Below are 15,491 nucleotides of genomic sequence, written 5' to 3'. Positions count from 1 at the left end.
AGTACTTGTTTAAATGTAAAATATAGTATTACTTACAGTGTAAGCAATTTGCACACGGGAGGTGTCACGTCAACTGGTTCAGGAACAAGGCTGTGATAGTATTTGCCCTTAGCTGGTGACACACTGCTGCCTTTGGAGGCTCTGTACCAACTGTGTCTTTGTTTCTCACCATTTGATGATGTTAAAGTACACCACCTACATATTTCACATGAGTGATCCAAGATGAATGCATGGATGTTTGTAAGCACCCCAGGATCCAGGAGGTGAAGTTACGCAAACTCCAATTGTTATTATATCACCTTTTGCCCTTGGCTAAGGGACAGCATCAGCAAGTTCCTTCTTTCTCATCTACTCTAGAGTTTTCCAGAAGATTTAGAACCTGAAAGTGAACTGAGTTCTACTACTTCTTTTTTTTCCCCCCAGAAGCCTTTTATTTAACCTGTACAAACTTCATTCATTTCATAAATACAACTTTAGGAACATAGGATTCTTGCCAACATACCTGCCCTCCTACCAATACTCCCACCCTTCTTCTTCCTCCCTTTTCTATTCGCATTCTTATTTTTTTTTTATTTGACAGGGAGAGTTTTAGACAGTGAGAGAGAGACAGAGAGAAAGGTCTTCCTTCTGTTGGTTCACTCCCCAAATGGCCGCCATGGCCGACGCTGCACCGATCTGACGCCAGGAGCCAGGTGCTTCCTCCTGGTCTCCCTTGCAGGTGCAGGGACCCAAGGATTTGGGCCATCCTCCACTGCCTTCCCGGGCCACAGCAGAGAGCTGAACTGAAAGATGAGCAACCGGGACTAGAACCTGGTGCCCATATGGGATGCCAGCACCGCAGGCGGAGGGTTAACCAAGTGAGCCATGGCGCTGGCCCCCCATTCTTATTTTTCACTAAGATTTATTTTCAGTTAACTTAATGCACATAAGATTAACTCTATACTAGCAAAGAGTTCAACAAATAGTATGAATAAAAAAAACTGTTCCTTAGCAAAGTCATCTCATCTCAAAATCTCAATTTCACTTCTATAGATTACCTTTTAGGTGCTCTATTAGTTACCATCCACTAGTTTGGGTTTGGCTTATTCTTTTGATGCTTTATTAGACCTTTCTAATTTCTTCATGTGGACACTAATTCCTATAAACTTTAATATTCTGAAATTTACCTAATAACCCTTTGTTATAGCACCTTGGTTATACAATTATATAAATCATTTTCATGTAAAACTTCCATAATACATAAGACTTTCATTAAATAACTGCACATTTATATAAAGGCTAGAATCAGATGAAGATGATAGGAATTAACACCAAAATCTTACATATTTTTCTTCTTTCCCTTAAATATCTTCAGCAATTTAGGCCTCACATAACATTGGCAGTATAGAGTCATGAAAAGGTGCGAGTGCTAGCAAAACAAAAGTTATCTGGCCCAATACTCATAGTTTTTATTTGAAGAAACTAAAATTCAAATTAGGTAAGTAATTTTATGACTCATACCACCATTAATAAGCAGGCTTGGCTGTGCCCATTTTTTGACTCCTTACTTGTAAGTTATTTTCGGAGATAATCATATTTCACAGTCCAAATAGCACAATATTTAATTTCCAGAAAATTAGTAGTTATTACTGAAATAGGTAAAAAGTTATGACTTATTTTCTTGCTTTGAAGATAAATTAAATGTATAGGGAGATTTTAAAGGTTCTATCAATGTCCAAATCTAAGTCCAACATTTGATTGCATCTGTCTGACGAAGTAATGAATTATAGCCCCCCGGCGTTACTCTAGTGCTATGGTTTGAATAGGATATGACTTTTCAATTTATGCAAACAGTTAAATCCCAAAGTCAGGTTGATGATGCTGAAAGAGTAGAAACTTAACACAGTTGTGGTGTCTAGAAAGTGGGCCTTGTGGGAAGCCCTTAGGTTATTGGAAGGTAGGTCATGGGAGATGGTTAGTTGCAAATGCCAAGTTAGGCCTAACTGCTCTCTCTGCTCGTTGGCTTGCCATGTTTTTCCTCTGTATAAATTCTACCATTGCTGTCTTCCAATCTCACCCATTTACTCAATCTGTGAGCTCTGCTCAATCATGGACTGTGAACCACAGAACCATGAGAAAAAAAAGAAACACCTTTTCTTCGTAAGTAGTATCTCTCAGGTACTTGTAACAGTGAGGGAAAGCTGACTACTACATCCATATATCTCTTTTTATATAAATGAACAGAAATAAGGGTGCCTGCCAGGAGTCAGATTTGTGTGGTGTTTTTGTTTTGTACATTTGCTTTTATTTTTGTTTTATACCTGCCAATGACACGATGAGTCAAGGCTAAGAGAAACAAGATAGGATAGGATAGGAGAGAGTGGATATTGGATAGCCCAAAGTCAGTAAATTGTGGGGAAATTATTAATATTTATTAGCCATGAGTTAACAAGTGTCAATCAAATGTATAGTCATTCTTTTCATAGGAAAAGAAAAATATTGACCTAATCAGATACCTCACATAAAGATTTGAACAATGGAAAGATGGAACATACTAAAAAAAAGGCAACCATTTTGGTAATATCACTTATATTAATATACCTAAAATTGTTATTTATTTTTAGTAATTTTAAAATACAATCCATGCTTGCCTAAATTTCATCTTTGGTAGATAGAAAGTTTACTATCCTGAAACATGGCATTTAGAAATTTTTTTTTATTTGATTCAAAACTGCTCACAATCTCTCAACCATCAACAGTGTATCTTCTATATGTAGTTATATCACAGACATAAATATAAATGTGGACAGAAATAAAATGCCAACTCAGACTATGCTTTGAGTGTTTTAGTATCTCTCTGATGTCTTTGAATGTATTCATCTTCAAAATACATTTCTTTTCCATATTTTAACATTCAGAGTTATGTCAAACTTCCAAAAATATTGGACTTCTGAAACAATTGACTGTAAGTATGAATCATTTCTTTTTGAGAAATCTGAGTTAAACAGAAATAAAATTCTAGGATTCAAATGGAAACTTAAGCCCACACATTTGAATTCCTCTCCCCTTAATGCAATAGTCAAGTCAGTCCAAGATTTTTCTTGTGTCAAGTCTAACTTGACGTGCAGTTGGAGACATAAGTGAATAGAGAGAAGCTGTTTGAACCTCAAAGCTATTCTGCATGAACTGTAAAACTCACCCATTTAACAAGCTGAGTAGAATAACAGGAGGAAAAGTCTGTGAATATTTTTTTCTTAATTGATAGAACATAGTCTCTAATTTTTCTTTCCTGATTTTCATGTGTCAGCAATTCAGAGTATTTTATCTTCGGTTAATGCAATATTTCTGTTAAAATTGGAAGTAATTTAGTTAAAAAGCATTCAGATATCCCTTATAAGGAATGAAGTTATAGCTGACATTTTATTTTTACTGTCAGTAAATATGTAAAAAAGAAAAGGTAACCAACATGGTTTAAGGAAGGACATAAGTTAAATAAGAAAAATAAAAGTAATCTTGCTCATTCAGGTCAGAGTAACCCACAGGCTATGGGTTTTCTTTACTTGTTTAATTTCAGTAAATGTATGCAATGCATAATATGATATTAGGTGATTAGCACATCTATCACCTCCAATATTTTTCATTTCTTTATGTTGGGAGCTCTTTTAACCTGTTGGCTTGAGCATGGACAGAACTGCACCTTGTCATCTGTTGTGGAGGATTAACTGCAGTCCATCAAAAGGAATAGACTGCTTGCTGTCAGTATGCAGTCCTGGCTTCCTTTTGTGGTAGAATTCATAGCAGTTTATTTTAGTGTTTTTTCCGAAATAATAAACCAGATAGAGCTGAAGTGGTGATTAGCTTTAGCCATGCTAATCTCTTTTCTTATTACTTTATAACTGCTATTTATTTTTAAGATTTATTTATTTTTAAAGATTTATTTGAAAGAGGGGAGATAGAGATGAGAGAGAGAGAAAGAAATCAACCTTCTACCTGAGGCTTCACTCCCCAAGTGGCCACAATGGCCAGGGCTGGGCAAGCCAAAGCCAAGAGCATGGAGCTTCATCCAGGTATCCAACATGGGTGCAGGGGTCCAAGTACTTGAGCCATCTGCTTCTGCTTTCTCAGATGAATTAGGCGGGAGCTGGGCTAGAAATGGAGCAGACAGGGCATGAACCGATATCTTTATGGGATGCAGGCATGACATGTGGTTTAACCCACTGCACCACAACACTGGCCCCTATTTATTTATTTTAAAGGCAGAGAGAGAGAAAAGAAGGGTGGTGAGTGAGGCAAGAGATCTTCCATCTGGTTCATTTCCCAAATCTCAAATGTCCACAACCTCTGGGGCTGAAGCCAGGAACCAGGAACCCCTTCCTGGACTCCCACATGAGTAGCAGGAGCCCATCAACTGGAGTCATCACTTGCTGCCTCCCAGAATGGACATCAGCTAGAAGATGGAGAGGAAACAGAGTAGTGCTCAAACCTAGGCACTCTGATTTGGGAGGTAATGTCCCAAGCAGGATTTTATCCTGCTATACCACAACACCCAATCCTATCTGTGCTGTTTTTTAAGCTGTAGTAAATGTATTAAATTAATAGGAAAAAAGTTATTTCTGGGATTTGCAGTTATGTCGTATAATGACTCAAATGACTTTCTGTCTCTTATTTAGTAAAGATGAAGCCATTTAAGGATCTTTTGAGCATCTAAAGCAATCATGGAATAAAGAGGATTTGAAATCTATAGCACAAATACTTGCTATGTGTTTTGTTAGTGCGTTTATATTGCACAAATTAGATTGATTACGGTTGGTGAGGTAGTTTTCCCATAGTGTGGATTTCTGTCTCTGTCATGTGTGTTTGCCCTGCAGTTACCAAAAGATCATGAACCAATGAGGTATGTGTCTCTGGAGACTTCTTTAGCATTGACCCAAATGTCAAATGACAATGGAAGATAGGAATTACTTTTGAGACTTTTTTTTAAAAATAAAAAATAGATTTAAAAAAATCAACAATGAGTCAGAACTGGGATTGTGGCTGTGCTTGGCCAGGGCTGTTAACACCAAATCCGTTGATTATCTCCTGAGGTTTGGGAAGTGGGAAGATATTTTCTTTCCCATCTGAGACAGCATCCAGCCTCATGACTGTGGTGTACAAAGCAAAGATCTGAAAGTTGGCCGGCGCCGTGGCTTAACAGGCTAATCCTCCGCCTTGCGGCGCCGGCACCCCGGGTTCTAGTCCCGGTTGGGGTGCCGGATTCTGTCCCGGTTGCCCCTCTTCCAGGCCAGCTCTCTGCTGTGGCCCGGGAAGGCAGTGGAGGATGGCCCAAGTGCTTGGGCCCTGCACCCCATGGGAGACCAGGAGAAGCACCTGGCTCCTGGCTTCGGATCAGCGTGATGAGCCAGCCGCGGCGGCCATTGGAGGGTGAACCAACGGCAAAAAGGAAGACCTTTCTCTCTGTCTCTCTCTCTCACTATCCACTCTGCCTGTAAAAATAAATAAATAAATAAAAAATAAAAATCAAAAAAAAATCTGAAAGTTACCATTCATAAAGTAACATACATTTGGTTTTTATGTATGATCTCTCACTACTGAGCCCATACCTTTATATATATATAAATATATATACACACACACACACATATATATATGTATATACATACACACACATACACACACACACACACCCAAAAACTAAATTTCAGCTTTCCCGTTAAAACGGAAGGAAAATCCATGCCATCACATGTGTTTGTGTACCAGGTGTTGTACTCTCCATGGTCTCATCTGCAAAATGAGTGTTAGTGGTTTTCTGTCTCTATTTTTAGCATTGGAACCCTTTTCTCAAATGAAACCGTGCACCAAACCCTAGAGAAGGAAGATTGCTTCCTTCAACCTTGACTCCCTGGCTAGAGTACTCCCCTCTCAGGCTCGTGCTCGCCCTCTCCTGGTTGTCATGGAATCGACAAGTACTGGATTGGTCCCCTCAGACTGTTCCGTGGGCCAGGGTTCCCCATGGGAGAAATCATTGGGAGTTACTGTGAAAATACATTTATTGTTTGAAATGATAGACTTCAGCCATCTAGATCAGCGCTATTCAGGTGGTCTTCAGCCTGGTATGATCCTTGTCCATAAAGAGATAAGTATAGAAATTGAGAGTAAGGATTTAGAAATATTTGCAATTCCACTCTGCCATGACATATAAGCACAAGGCCAAAGGACTTGTCTCATGGAACAGGATTTGGACCAATAGCATCAGTTCATCATAGATAGGAAAACTAAAACCAAGTTCTCCACCACAGATAGTTTCAGAAGTACTTCTGATGAGTAGTATCTTCTATAGAACTCTTAATTTTCCTCTAATGATTGAATAAGTGAGATAATCTCTGAAAGTAGGATTTTTTAAAAAAAGATTTACTCATTTATTTGAAAGGCAGAGTGGGAGAGAGAGGGAGGGACAGAGAGAAAGAAAGAGATCTTCCATTCTCTCGTCCAAATGGCTGCAATGGATGGCTGGCCTGGCCAGGCCAAAGCCAGGAGCCCAGAACTCCATCTGGGTCTCCCACTTAGGTGGCAGGGCCCCAAAACTTGGGCTGTCGTCTGCTGCTTTCCCAGGTGCATTAGCAGGGAGTTGGCATGGAAGTGGAGTAGCTGGGTATCAAAATATGTTACACTGAGCATCACAAGTGGCATTTTATTTTAAAGATTTATTTATTTATTTGAAAGAGTTACACACACAGAGAGAGAAAGAGAAGCGGGGGGGGTGTCTTTCATCCACTGGTTCACTCCCCCAGTTGGCTGCAATGGCCAGAACTGCGCCAATCAGAAGCTAGGAACCAGGAGCTTCTTCTGGATCTCCCATGTGGGTGCAGGGGCCCACGGACTTGGGCCATCTTCTGCTGCTTTCCTAGGCCATAGCAGAGAGTTGGATCAGAAGTGGATCAGCTGGGACTAGAACCGACGCCCATATGGGATGCCAGCACTGCAGGTGGCGGCTTTACCTGCTACACCACAGCACCAGCCCCCACAAGTTGTATCTTAACCTGTGCCACACCACTGGCACCAGCATTATAACATCATGCATTCTCATCAATAGATTTGATTGATGAAAGCTTTATGAGAAATTTCTTAAACTGAAAGAGCAATGCCTTGGATTTCTTTAAAAGTAATCCTTTTATTCATCTGTTCATCAGGTCTTTGATTCAGTAAGTGTTTATTATTTGCCTCCACGTGTTTGGTGAATAAGAGAAAAGCTCAATCTTTGGCCTTCTGGGGGTAATCAAGCAATTGCAATACTGAATGCACATTTAAAGTGTGATGAATACAGATTATCCTGGGGGCTGAAGAAGAGTCACTGAAGAAGAGCAGTGGCTTGCCAGGTCAGAGGAAGCTCTAAGCCCCCAAATTTGTGGTTGTTAAAAGGCAAATATCCTGGAGGCTGGTGTTGTGGAGCGGCAGGTAAAGCTGCCACCGGTGATGCTGGCAACCTGTATTGGGTACCAGTTTATGTCTGGCTGCTCCATTTCTGATCCTCTTCTCTGCTAATAGCCTGGGAAAAGCAGCAGATGTGGCCAACCAAAATATGGAACATTTCTTTTTCTTTTTTTTTTTTTTTGACAGGCAGAGTGGACAGTGAGAGAGACAGAGAGAAAGGTCTTCCTTTTTGCCGTTGGTTCACCCTCCAATGGCCACCGCGGCTGGCGCGCTGGAAGATTTCTCTCTCTCTCTCCCTCTCTCTCTGTAACTCTGACTTTCAAATAGATAAATAAAATATTAAAAAAAAAAAGTTAAGTAGCTCACAAACTTTGAGTCATTCCTTTCAGATTGTGACACAAATGTTTTTTAGTGCTTATACCATGCTATGTCCTGTTCTATGTGATGTTCTGTGGGCGGAAGGAATAAGTGTGAATGAAACACAAACACAACCAAAAGGGGATTATGGTCTGGTTCAAGGAAACCCATAAATTCACAGGAGGATTTCTGTTGCTGATAAGCTCCAGGAGGAGATAATGCAGGATGCTGTGGTAAGTATGAGTGTATGGAGCTTACTATATCTCAGAAGCTCATCAGAGTAGCTCTCATGTATTGGGGAAAGTCTGAGCTGAGACCTAAGAGGTATGAAAGAGCCATCTGAGCATATGAGAAGGGAGGAGCAAGCAGCAAACTGTTAAGGCCTTAAGGCAGGAAGAAGGCTGGCATGTTCACAGGCATAAAGTCATATCCCATTTAAGCTTCTATAACAAAATATCACAGCCTGGGAAATTTTCTAAAGAGCAGAAATCTGTTTTCTAACAGCTGAGGAGCCTGTGAAGTCTAAGATCAAGGTTTAGGCAGGTTTGGAGTCTGGCGAGGGCCCAGTCTATGCTTCCAAGATGGCGCCTTGAGCACTTCTTCCTCTAGAGAGGAGGGACACTGCACCTCATGTGGCAGAAGAGTGGACAGGCGAAGAGAGAGGGAGAACCTCCCCACAGTGAAGCCCTATTTAAAGGCATGAAGCCCACTCACAAGGCCAGAGACCACGGCCCCATCACTCTCAAAAGTCCCACCCATTAACAGTGTTATAATGACAAAGAAATGTCAACATGAATTTTGGAGGGAACAAGTATTCAAACCAGAGCTGTGGGCATGTTTATGAGTTCATATTTCTCTTTAGAAAGCCATCCTGGCTGAAGGTGGAGTAGGGGGGAGAGGGCAGCAGAAGAGCTCACAGGGGTGAAAGTCATGGTTAGAAGTGAGGAGCAATAGGAGGCCCCAGGGAGGTTGCACGCTACAGGGTGGCATGATCTAATTCACATTTTAAAAATGATCCCTTGGGTTCCTGTGTATACAGAGGCACAGAGGTGGGAAGTAGAGAGCAATAAGAGGGCTGTAGCAGTGATCTAGGTGAGAGAAGATAGAGATTTGTAATAGAACATTGGGAGTGCACAGACAGGCAGGCTGACTAGCTGTGCTGATGGCTTGAGGGTGGGAGGTAGAGCAAAGAGAGGGGTCAAGAATGGCTCCTGAATTTTTGTTGGCAGCAACAGGGTGGGGACAGCTACTGAGACGGAGACATTCAGGCATTTGCTACTAGAAGTGCAGGTGCAGCGTTCTGAGTGGGGTTTGTTAAATTTGGGATGACCACTAGACACGCAGACGGTGACCATGAATTCAGGAAGCCAAAGTGAGTTTAGGGCTAGACGTTGAAAATTAGAATTACAGAGCTGGCAGGGAAATCCACGGGCTGCAAGAGAGAAAGGTAGCAAAGAGAAGACAGTCAAGGACTGAGCTGGCTGTGAGGCCACAGGTGATGCTAGCATCTGGAGAGGGAAGCAAAGGAGGAGGGGATTGGACAGCACAGCTGAGAACAATGACTGTGGTAGCTCTGCTCAGTGTTGTAGCCATAGCAAACGTTGTTTTGCCCTCCTCTGGCAGAGCTCCCCCACGTAGGTTGGTGATCATGGTGGATAATGTGGGCATTTAGCCCGGACCCTTGCTGATCCCCGATGACTGTTTTTGTATCCTGGGTATTAGCATCCATGTTCTTCTGCTTCTAAAAATCAGTTCCTGTGACTTTTTCTAGAGGACCTACCCCAAGCCACTGGAGTCTCTACCCCAAGGCCTGGGTATCATGACCTCCCCCAGGGACCCTTAGCCAAGGAGTGAAGGCTGCATGCTTGTGAGGGTCTGGCTTCCTTCTCTCAGGTTTAGACAGCTCTGGGGCATAATCTGCACTTTGGAGGTGCCTCTGGAGAATCAGACAAAAGCCACCCTCTGGAGAGTTTTGCCCTTAGATAGTTTTGGCCTTATCTCAGCCTTATCAGGAATACTTCCTGAATACGCTGTCTGCTTTGGGCAACTTGACTCCCCCCCCCCCCCCCCCCCTTCATCACCCTCCAAACCACCCCACATCCCACCTCCCCACTCATTTTGGATCTTAAACATTAGTATAGTGTAAACTTTTTTGTTAATTTAAAATGACTTTAAATATTTTAAAGCATTCCTGGCCTCTTAAAGTTTTAGGAGAATAGTTTTTCATTTTAGCAGGCGTCAGGTGGAAAGGATTTTGTTTTTTATCCTAAAGGCAATTGTCTGTTCCTATTGATTCTGGTGAATTTGTTTGCTGTTTAATTAAGTGAAACATTTCCAGAGAGTTATCTGTATTCACTCTTCCAGCTCACAGGGTACATGCTAATCTGAAACTGAGAAAACGATTAGATGATTATTTCCTGTTCACACACCAGGTCAATAAAATTATGGAGATTAAGCAAGGAACTAAGACAGGATGTTTAACAGGGGTTGATAGTGGTGAATGTGATCCCCTTCTAACCGGAAGCCTGCGAGCTTCTCCACAATTCACATGTGCTTATTCCTGGGGCTTGCATTTCCTACTCCTGAATCTGTTTGGAGCTCTGGGTGAGCAGGAATTTGAAGTCAACAACAGGCCAGCATGTCTACGTGAAATTTCCCTTCCATCCTTGAGGGAAAAGTAAAATTAGATTTTATTTATCTTGACTAGATTTCCGTTTATTTTAGAACTTTAGGGACCATTTTTATATCTATATTTAAAGCACTTGGAAAATCTTTTGCTTTTAAACACTAATTTGCAGAGCCTCCATTCTCCCTATCTTCCACCTTTCTCCTCTCTCCTTCCATCCTTTTCTTCTTTTTCTGTTTCTTCTTTTTCTATTCTGTTAGAATAGAGCAGATGCTAAATTGAACCTCTACCTGAGCACCTCACGAAGCATTTTAAAATTCGTAAGTGGGTTTTTCTTTGTGATAAAATACAGTTGTGATTGCCTCTTTTACCTTTAGCAGTTTTCAATCTGAGATTAGATTAAAGTGTCCAGTGAAATATTTGCTGGGTGAGGTGGTCTGTGGTATAAATCCTAGGAACAATGCTAGTGTATTAATGTTGTGCCTTTTCTTACTGTGCGCTTGTGGTGACACTTAGTTCCCAACTCTTAATTCCCCATCAGCTATCTATCACATTCTTAAATCTTTAGATCAATCGTGCATTTTACAAAGTTAAATTTCACAAGATTTTGTTGCAGTGAAACACCCAGTGGCACATTCCTTTTGCCTCTAAGTACCTCTGAAACACCTGGATTTTGACCATAGATTTCATAATACATTGAGGCACGCAATTATAAGACAATAATGCCTGCTTTTTCATGCCTGAACAACACACTGCAATCAAATTATGGAACTGAAACATAGTTGGAATATTTATATCCAATCAAATTAAACCAGTAGCTTGTTTAACTTTGCATTTATTTTAAAGTATAGGTATCTTCAAATTTCTTTTTTGTTTCCATTCTAGAAATAATAACATTTGAATTTGAAATTAAGGAAGAGGAGCAAACAAGTTGTTCTCTGTCTTAATTTCGGAGTGAGGGTAGGAAATAGCATGCAAATCAATCCTAGGAAGGCGACTGTGAGGACTGTGAGGATGCCGCAGAGTTTAATTCAGAAGATAGAAACATCTGTATTCCCAGAATGGCCAACCTCACTGTCACTTGGTGGGTGAGCTCAGGGGCTGTGCAAGACTGGCCTGAGTTTTCCAGAAAAGCTTATGACTAGAGTTGACCCCTGTGGGGGTTCAGGTAGCAGCTTGCACACTGTAGGAATTCTGGAAGTACAGTGACATTTTGTGTGTCATCCTCAGCATTGAGTACTTATTTACAAGTCGGGGCTTTTGTTGGGACTCTAGGGATTTGATCCATGGAGAAGGAGTTCTCTGAACAGGCAGCCTATGGTTAACACTTGTTGAGAAATATAAGTGAGATGGCATAAAACATCAGTTGAGCTTCAGGTGTATTTTTAAGGTATATATATTTTGGAAATTCAAACTGTAACACCTTTTGACATATAGAGCAATACTTGTTGGGGCAATGGGTTGAAACAGTTGAACTAAGGATGACCCAGAAAATACAGGCTCCTGGACTGTGCCCTAAATATATCCACAGTCCTTTGAATGATAAACAGTAAATGGTCTTTATATTAACAATTTATTATTATATTAGAAATAAATGTTAACAGTTGCATGTTAGAATAGATGTATAAAGTGAATTTTGTCTGTGTTAATTGAGAACATTTTGACACCCACGATGCAAATAAAGGTTTCTCCTGCATTTTACTTTGAAAGGAATGCGATGTTAATTCTGGGGTGCTGATGTTCTACAATGCCTGATCAAGACAGAAAGGTGAAGACGACCACAGACAAATCAACTGATAAACAACAGCAAGGGACCGCCACCAGGTAACTCCATGCTGAGTCTTTGGTAATTATTAACTGAGGCAGTGGCCACTGAAGGGATTTAATGGCTTTTCTGAGAAATAAAATAGACCCGTGACAACTGCTGCTCCGGGTTACAGTGTTTGCTGAAACACTGGATCATTTCTAGAGATCTAAAGGAGATTGCTAGTGCGTACGCATTTCCGTCTGAATGCAGGCCTCCACATGGCCATGCCATAGTGGGTAACATGAGCTTGTTCACCTGGGGAGCTTGTTCACCTGAGTTGTTGGTTGACGTTGTGTTGTTCTTTCTCCTAGGGACTATTCAGATCTTAAAAGACTTCTGTGCCTTTTGAACGTTCAGTCGAGCAAACAACAGGTAGTGTTTTCAAAGAACATGCGTATGTTCATAAAATCAAAATCATGTGTTCCTGAACAGATCCATTTAATATCCTTAGAAATGTGATATGTCTAGTTTCACCACTCTTTCACATCTTTTCTGTCTTCATCTGGCTAAATCTCACATCCTATGTCAGGCTCTGCCAAGACTTGGCCTCCACAGCCTTTTTGTTCTCTTGGGCACCCGGCTTTATCCTATGCTTTCCATCTTGTATCCTCAAATAGTAAAGCTTTCACCCTTCAGCCGATAAACAGTGCCCTCTTTTATGGACTGTCCAAGATTTGACTCCTCATAGCTTTAGGAAGGTTAGTTCTTCTAAAGCATTGTTTACCGTATTTGTCTCCCCCGCTCCCCCGCCTCCTCCTAATGCTGCCCCTTGCTACTATACCTAGGCGCTGGGGTCTGCTGCACATTGTGCCTCAGCAAAAAGGGGCAGAGGGTTGAGTTCTGGCTATTTTTTTTTTTTTTTTTTTTTTTTTTTTTTTTTTTTTTTTTACAGGCAGAGTTAGACGGTGAGAGAGAGAGAGAGAGAGAGAGAGAGAGAAAGGTCCTTTTTCCGTTAGTTTACTCCCCAAGAGACCGCTACGGCTGGTGCTGCACCGATCCGAAGCCAGGAGCCAGGTGCTTCCTCCTGGTCTCCCATGCAGGTGCAGGCCCAAGCACTTGGGCCATCCTCCACTGCCTTCCCAGGCCACAGCAGAGAACTGGACTGGAAGAGGGGCAACCGGGACAGAATCCGGCTCCCCGACCGGGACTAGAACCAGGGTGCCGGCGCTGCAGGCGGAAGATTAGCCTAGTGAGCCGCGGGTGCCGGCCAATCTCTGGCTATTTTTATAACAGCATTTTAATATTTTCTTCAGACATGGAAATAGTGGTACTTCTGTCTGATTTTATCTCCATATTTTTCTTCTTGGTCTTGCTTTTGTAAGAATTTGGAAAGTTCTTGCAAAGTGTCTGGCGTGTAACAAATCTTCCTAGGCAGACAAATCAATTAATTCACAGGCTTTTATTGGGATTCCGCTCCCAGGTGAGGTTCTCCGGTCCCAACAGAGCAGGGGCCCTGTCTCAGAGATTAGGAGGGCTCCTTTTATAGATTCAGGGCATGGGGGTTAAAGGTTGAGGCGGGTCTGATCCTCATTGGTTGACCTTTAGGCACCTGCAGGGACCTTGACAAGGACTTTTTTCCCTGAAAGTACAGGTAGGGACTCTGCATTCCCAGAAGTATAGGCCTCCCCTCCTTGCGGATCCCAAAGCTACCATTCTAAGTTTAGAGGCTATCCATGGAGATTTGGGAAACAGAGATATGTTAATAATAGTGGTAACCGCAAACACTTATTTAGCACTGTTAGTAAAGGACAGGGATGAGACTTGAACCCAGGTGGTCTGCCTCCAAAGTATATTCCATTATACTTGTTTCAAAGCTCATGTGGTCGGTAAAACTAACTCTGATGGGTTTATAAACCCATTTGATTTGGTTTTATATAAACCAAACCTACTAGAGAATGATAGCATTTTTATCCATTTATTTATGTTGGAGAATGACTTTCTAATGACTTGATAATATATAAAGGCTAAATAATGACAATTCATATTTGGGGACCACTACCTACATACCTCATATTTTACCTGCATTACTGTGCTTACCAATTACAACTTCTACTTCTACAGACAAGGAAATTAAGGCGCAGAGAAATTAAGTGGCCAGGATGAAATAACCTGCTAAATTATAGTATGGACTATATTCTGAATGCTGATACCCAAGGTTTGCACCCAAGTGTGCTTCTAATCACTGAGATATCTTTGAATAGTTTGGGAAATTAAATTGCAATTCAAAAAATAGTTGGGTGATCACTGATGTAAAGTAAACATGCCGTAAAATATCTTTTTCTCCTATGAATCCCTTCCTGTATATTTTTAATGCCATAAGTCTTCAAGAACTCTTGCCTTCTTATCTATTTCAGCAGTCACACTTCCCCTTCTGCCTATCTCTATACTGCTAAAATAATCTTGCTGACTTCCTGCTTTCAATCCTTCATGGATGATAGTCCATATCAAGTTCATTCTTTCTTGGAGAAGTAAGCAAGATGACTCAGCACACAGTTCTGGTAGTATTTCACATTCTTTCCCATTGTGTATTCTACAACGCAACCATAATATCAATGGCTTCTACATTTTGCTTTTACTATTCTATATTTTTTTTACTTCTTCTAGATTTCTTTCCTATAAAAGTTTCCCTATTTTTTTTTTAAAGATTTATTTATTTATTTGAAAGTCAGAGTTACACAGAGAGAGAAGGAGAGGCAGAGAAAGAGGTCTTCCATCTGCTGGTTCACTCCCCAGTTGGCTGCAAAGGCCGGAGCTGTGCCGATCTGAAGCCAGGAGCCAGGAGATTCTTCCGGGTCTCTCATGCGGGTACAGGGGCCCCAGGACTTGGGCCATCTTCCACTGTTTTCCTAGGCCATCACAAAGAGCTGGATTGAAAGTGGAGCAGCTGGGACTTGAACTGGCACCCATATGCCACAGCCCTGGCCCCAGTTGCCCATTTCTAAGTCCCAGATCTAGTACCACCACCTCTACATCTCCTCCATTCCACAAGTGACCTCTGTCTTCCCAAAGTAGCTCCTGTCACTTGTTGCAGCCTTACCTTCTCCCTTGCTTTGGAAGCTCTTGTCTACATATTATTTACTGACAGGACCATACATTTCCCAATGCCAGCAATTTTGACTTTTGCCTCTGGTTCACTGCTGCCTCTACTCAGCAAGTTCTTGGTCAGCTTTGCTACATTGAATTGTGACTTAAGAATTGGATCACCATAAGAGGAAGTGTACCCCCGGCCAAGAAAGAAGAAGCACAAATGCTGTTGTTTTGGCACTAATTTTCCAATTTTCAAGTTCATGCTAA

The 15,491-nt window shown here is 41.4% G+C and overlaps 1 protein-coding gene across 4 annotated transcripts in view; it reads left to right on the top strand.

The window, feature by feature from the left end:
• NEK10 (NIMA related kinase 10) overlaps window positions 1-15,491 on the top strand; it is a 368,558-nt gene that overhangs the window by 7,886 nt on the left and 345,181 nt on the right. For 3 of the 4 annotated variants that reach the window (XM_062179356.1, XM_062179349.1, XM_062179342.1), the window contains exons 2-3: window positions 12,101-12,214; window positions 12,509-12,569. In XM_062179356.1, coding sequence (XP_062035340.1) covers window positions 12,138-12,214; window positions 12,509-12,569 — 138 coding nt within the window. In that variant the 5' untranslated portion in view covers window positions 12,101-12,137. Of the gene's footprint in view, window positions 1-12,100; window positions 12,215-12,506; window positions 12,570-15,491 lie in introns of those variants that run through there. The other variant, XM_062179364.1, reaches the window with a different exon arrangement.

Source organism: Lepus europaeus, chromosome 2 (assembly GCF_033115175.1).
Source record: "Lepus europaeus isolate LE1 chromosome 2, mLepTim1.pri, whole genome shotgun sequence".
In the NCBI taxonomy this organism is placed as follows: domain Eukaryota; kingdom Metazoa; phylum Chordata; class Mammalia; order Lagomorpha; family Leporidae; genus Lepus; species Lepus europaeus.
The sequence above is the reverse complement of the archived record's forward strand: the minus strand, read 5'-3'. Positions and strand labels throughout refer to the sequence as shown.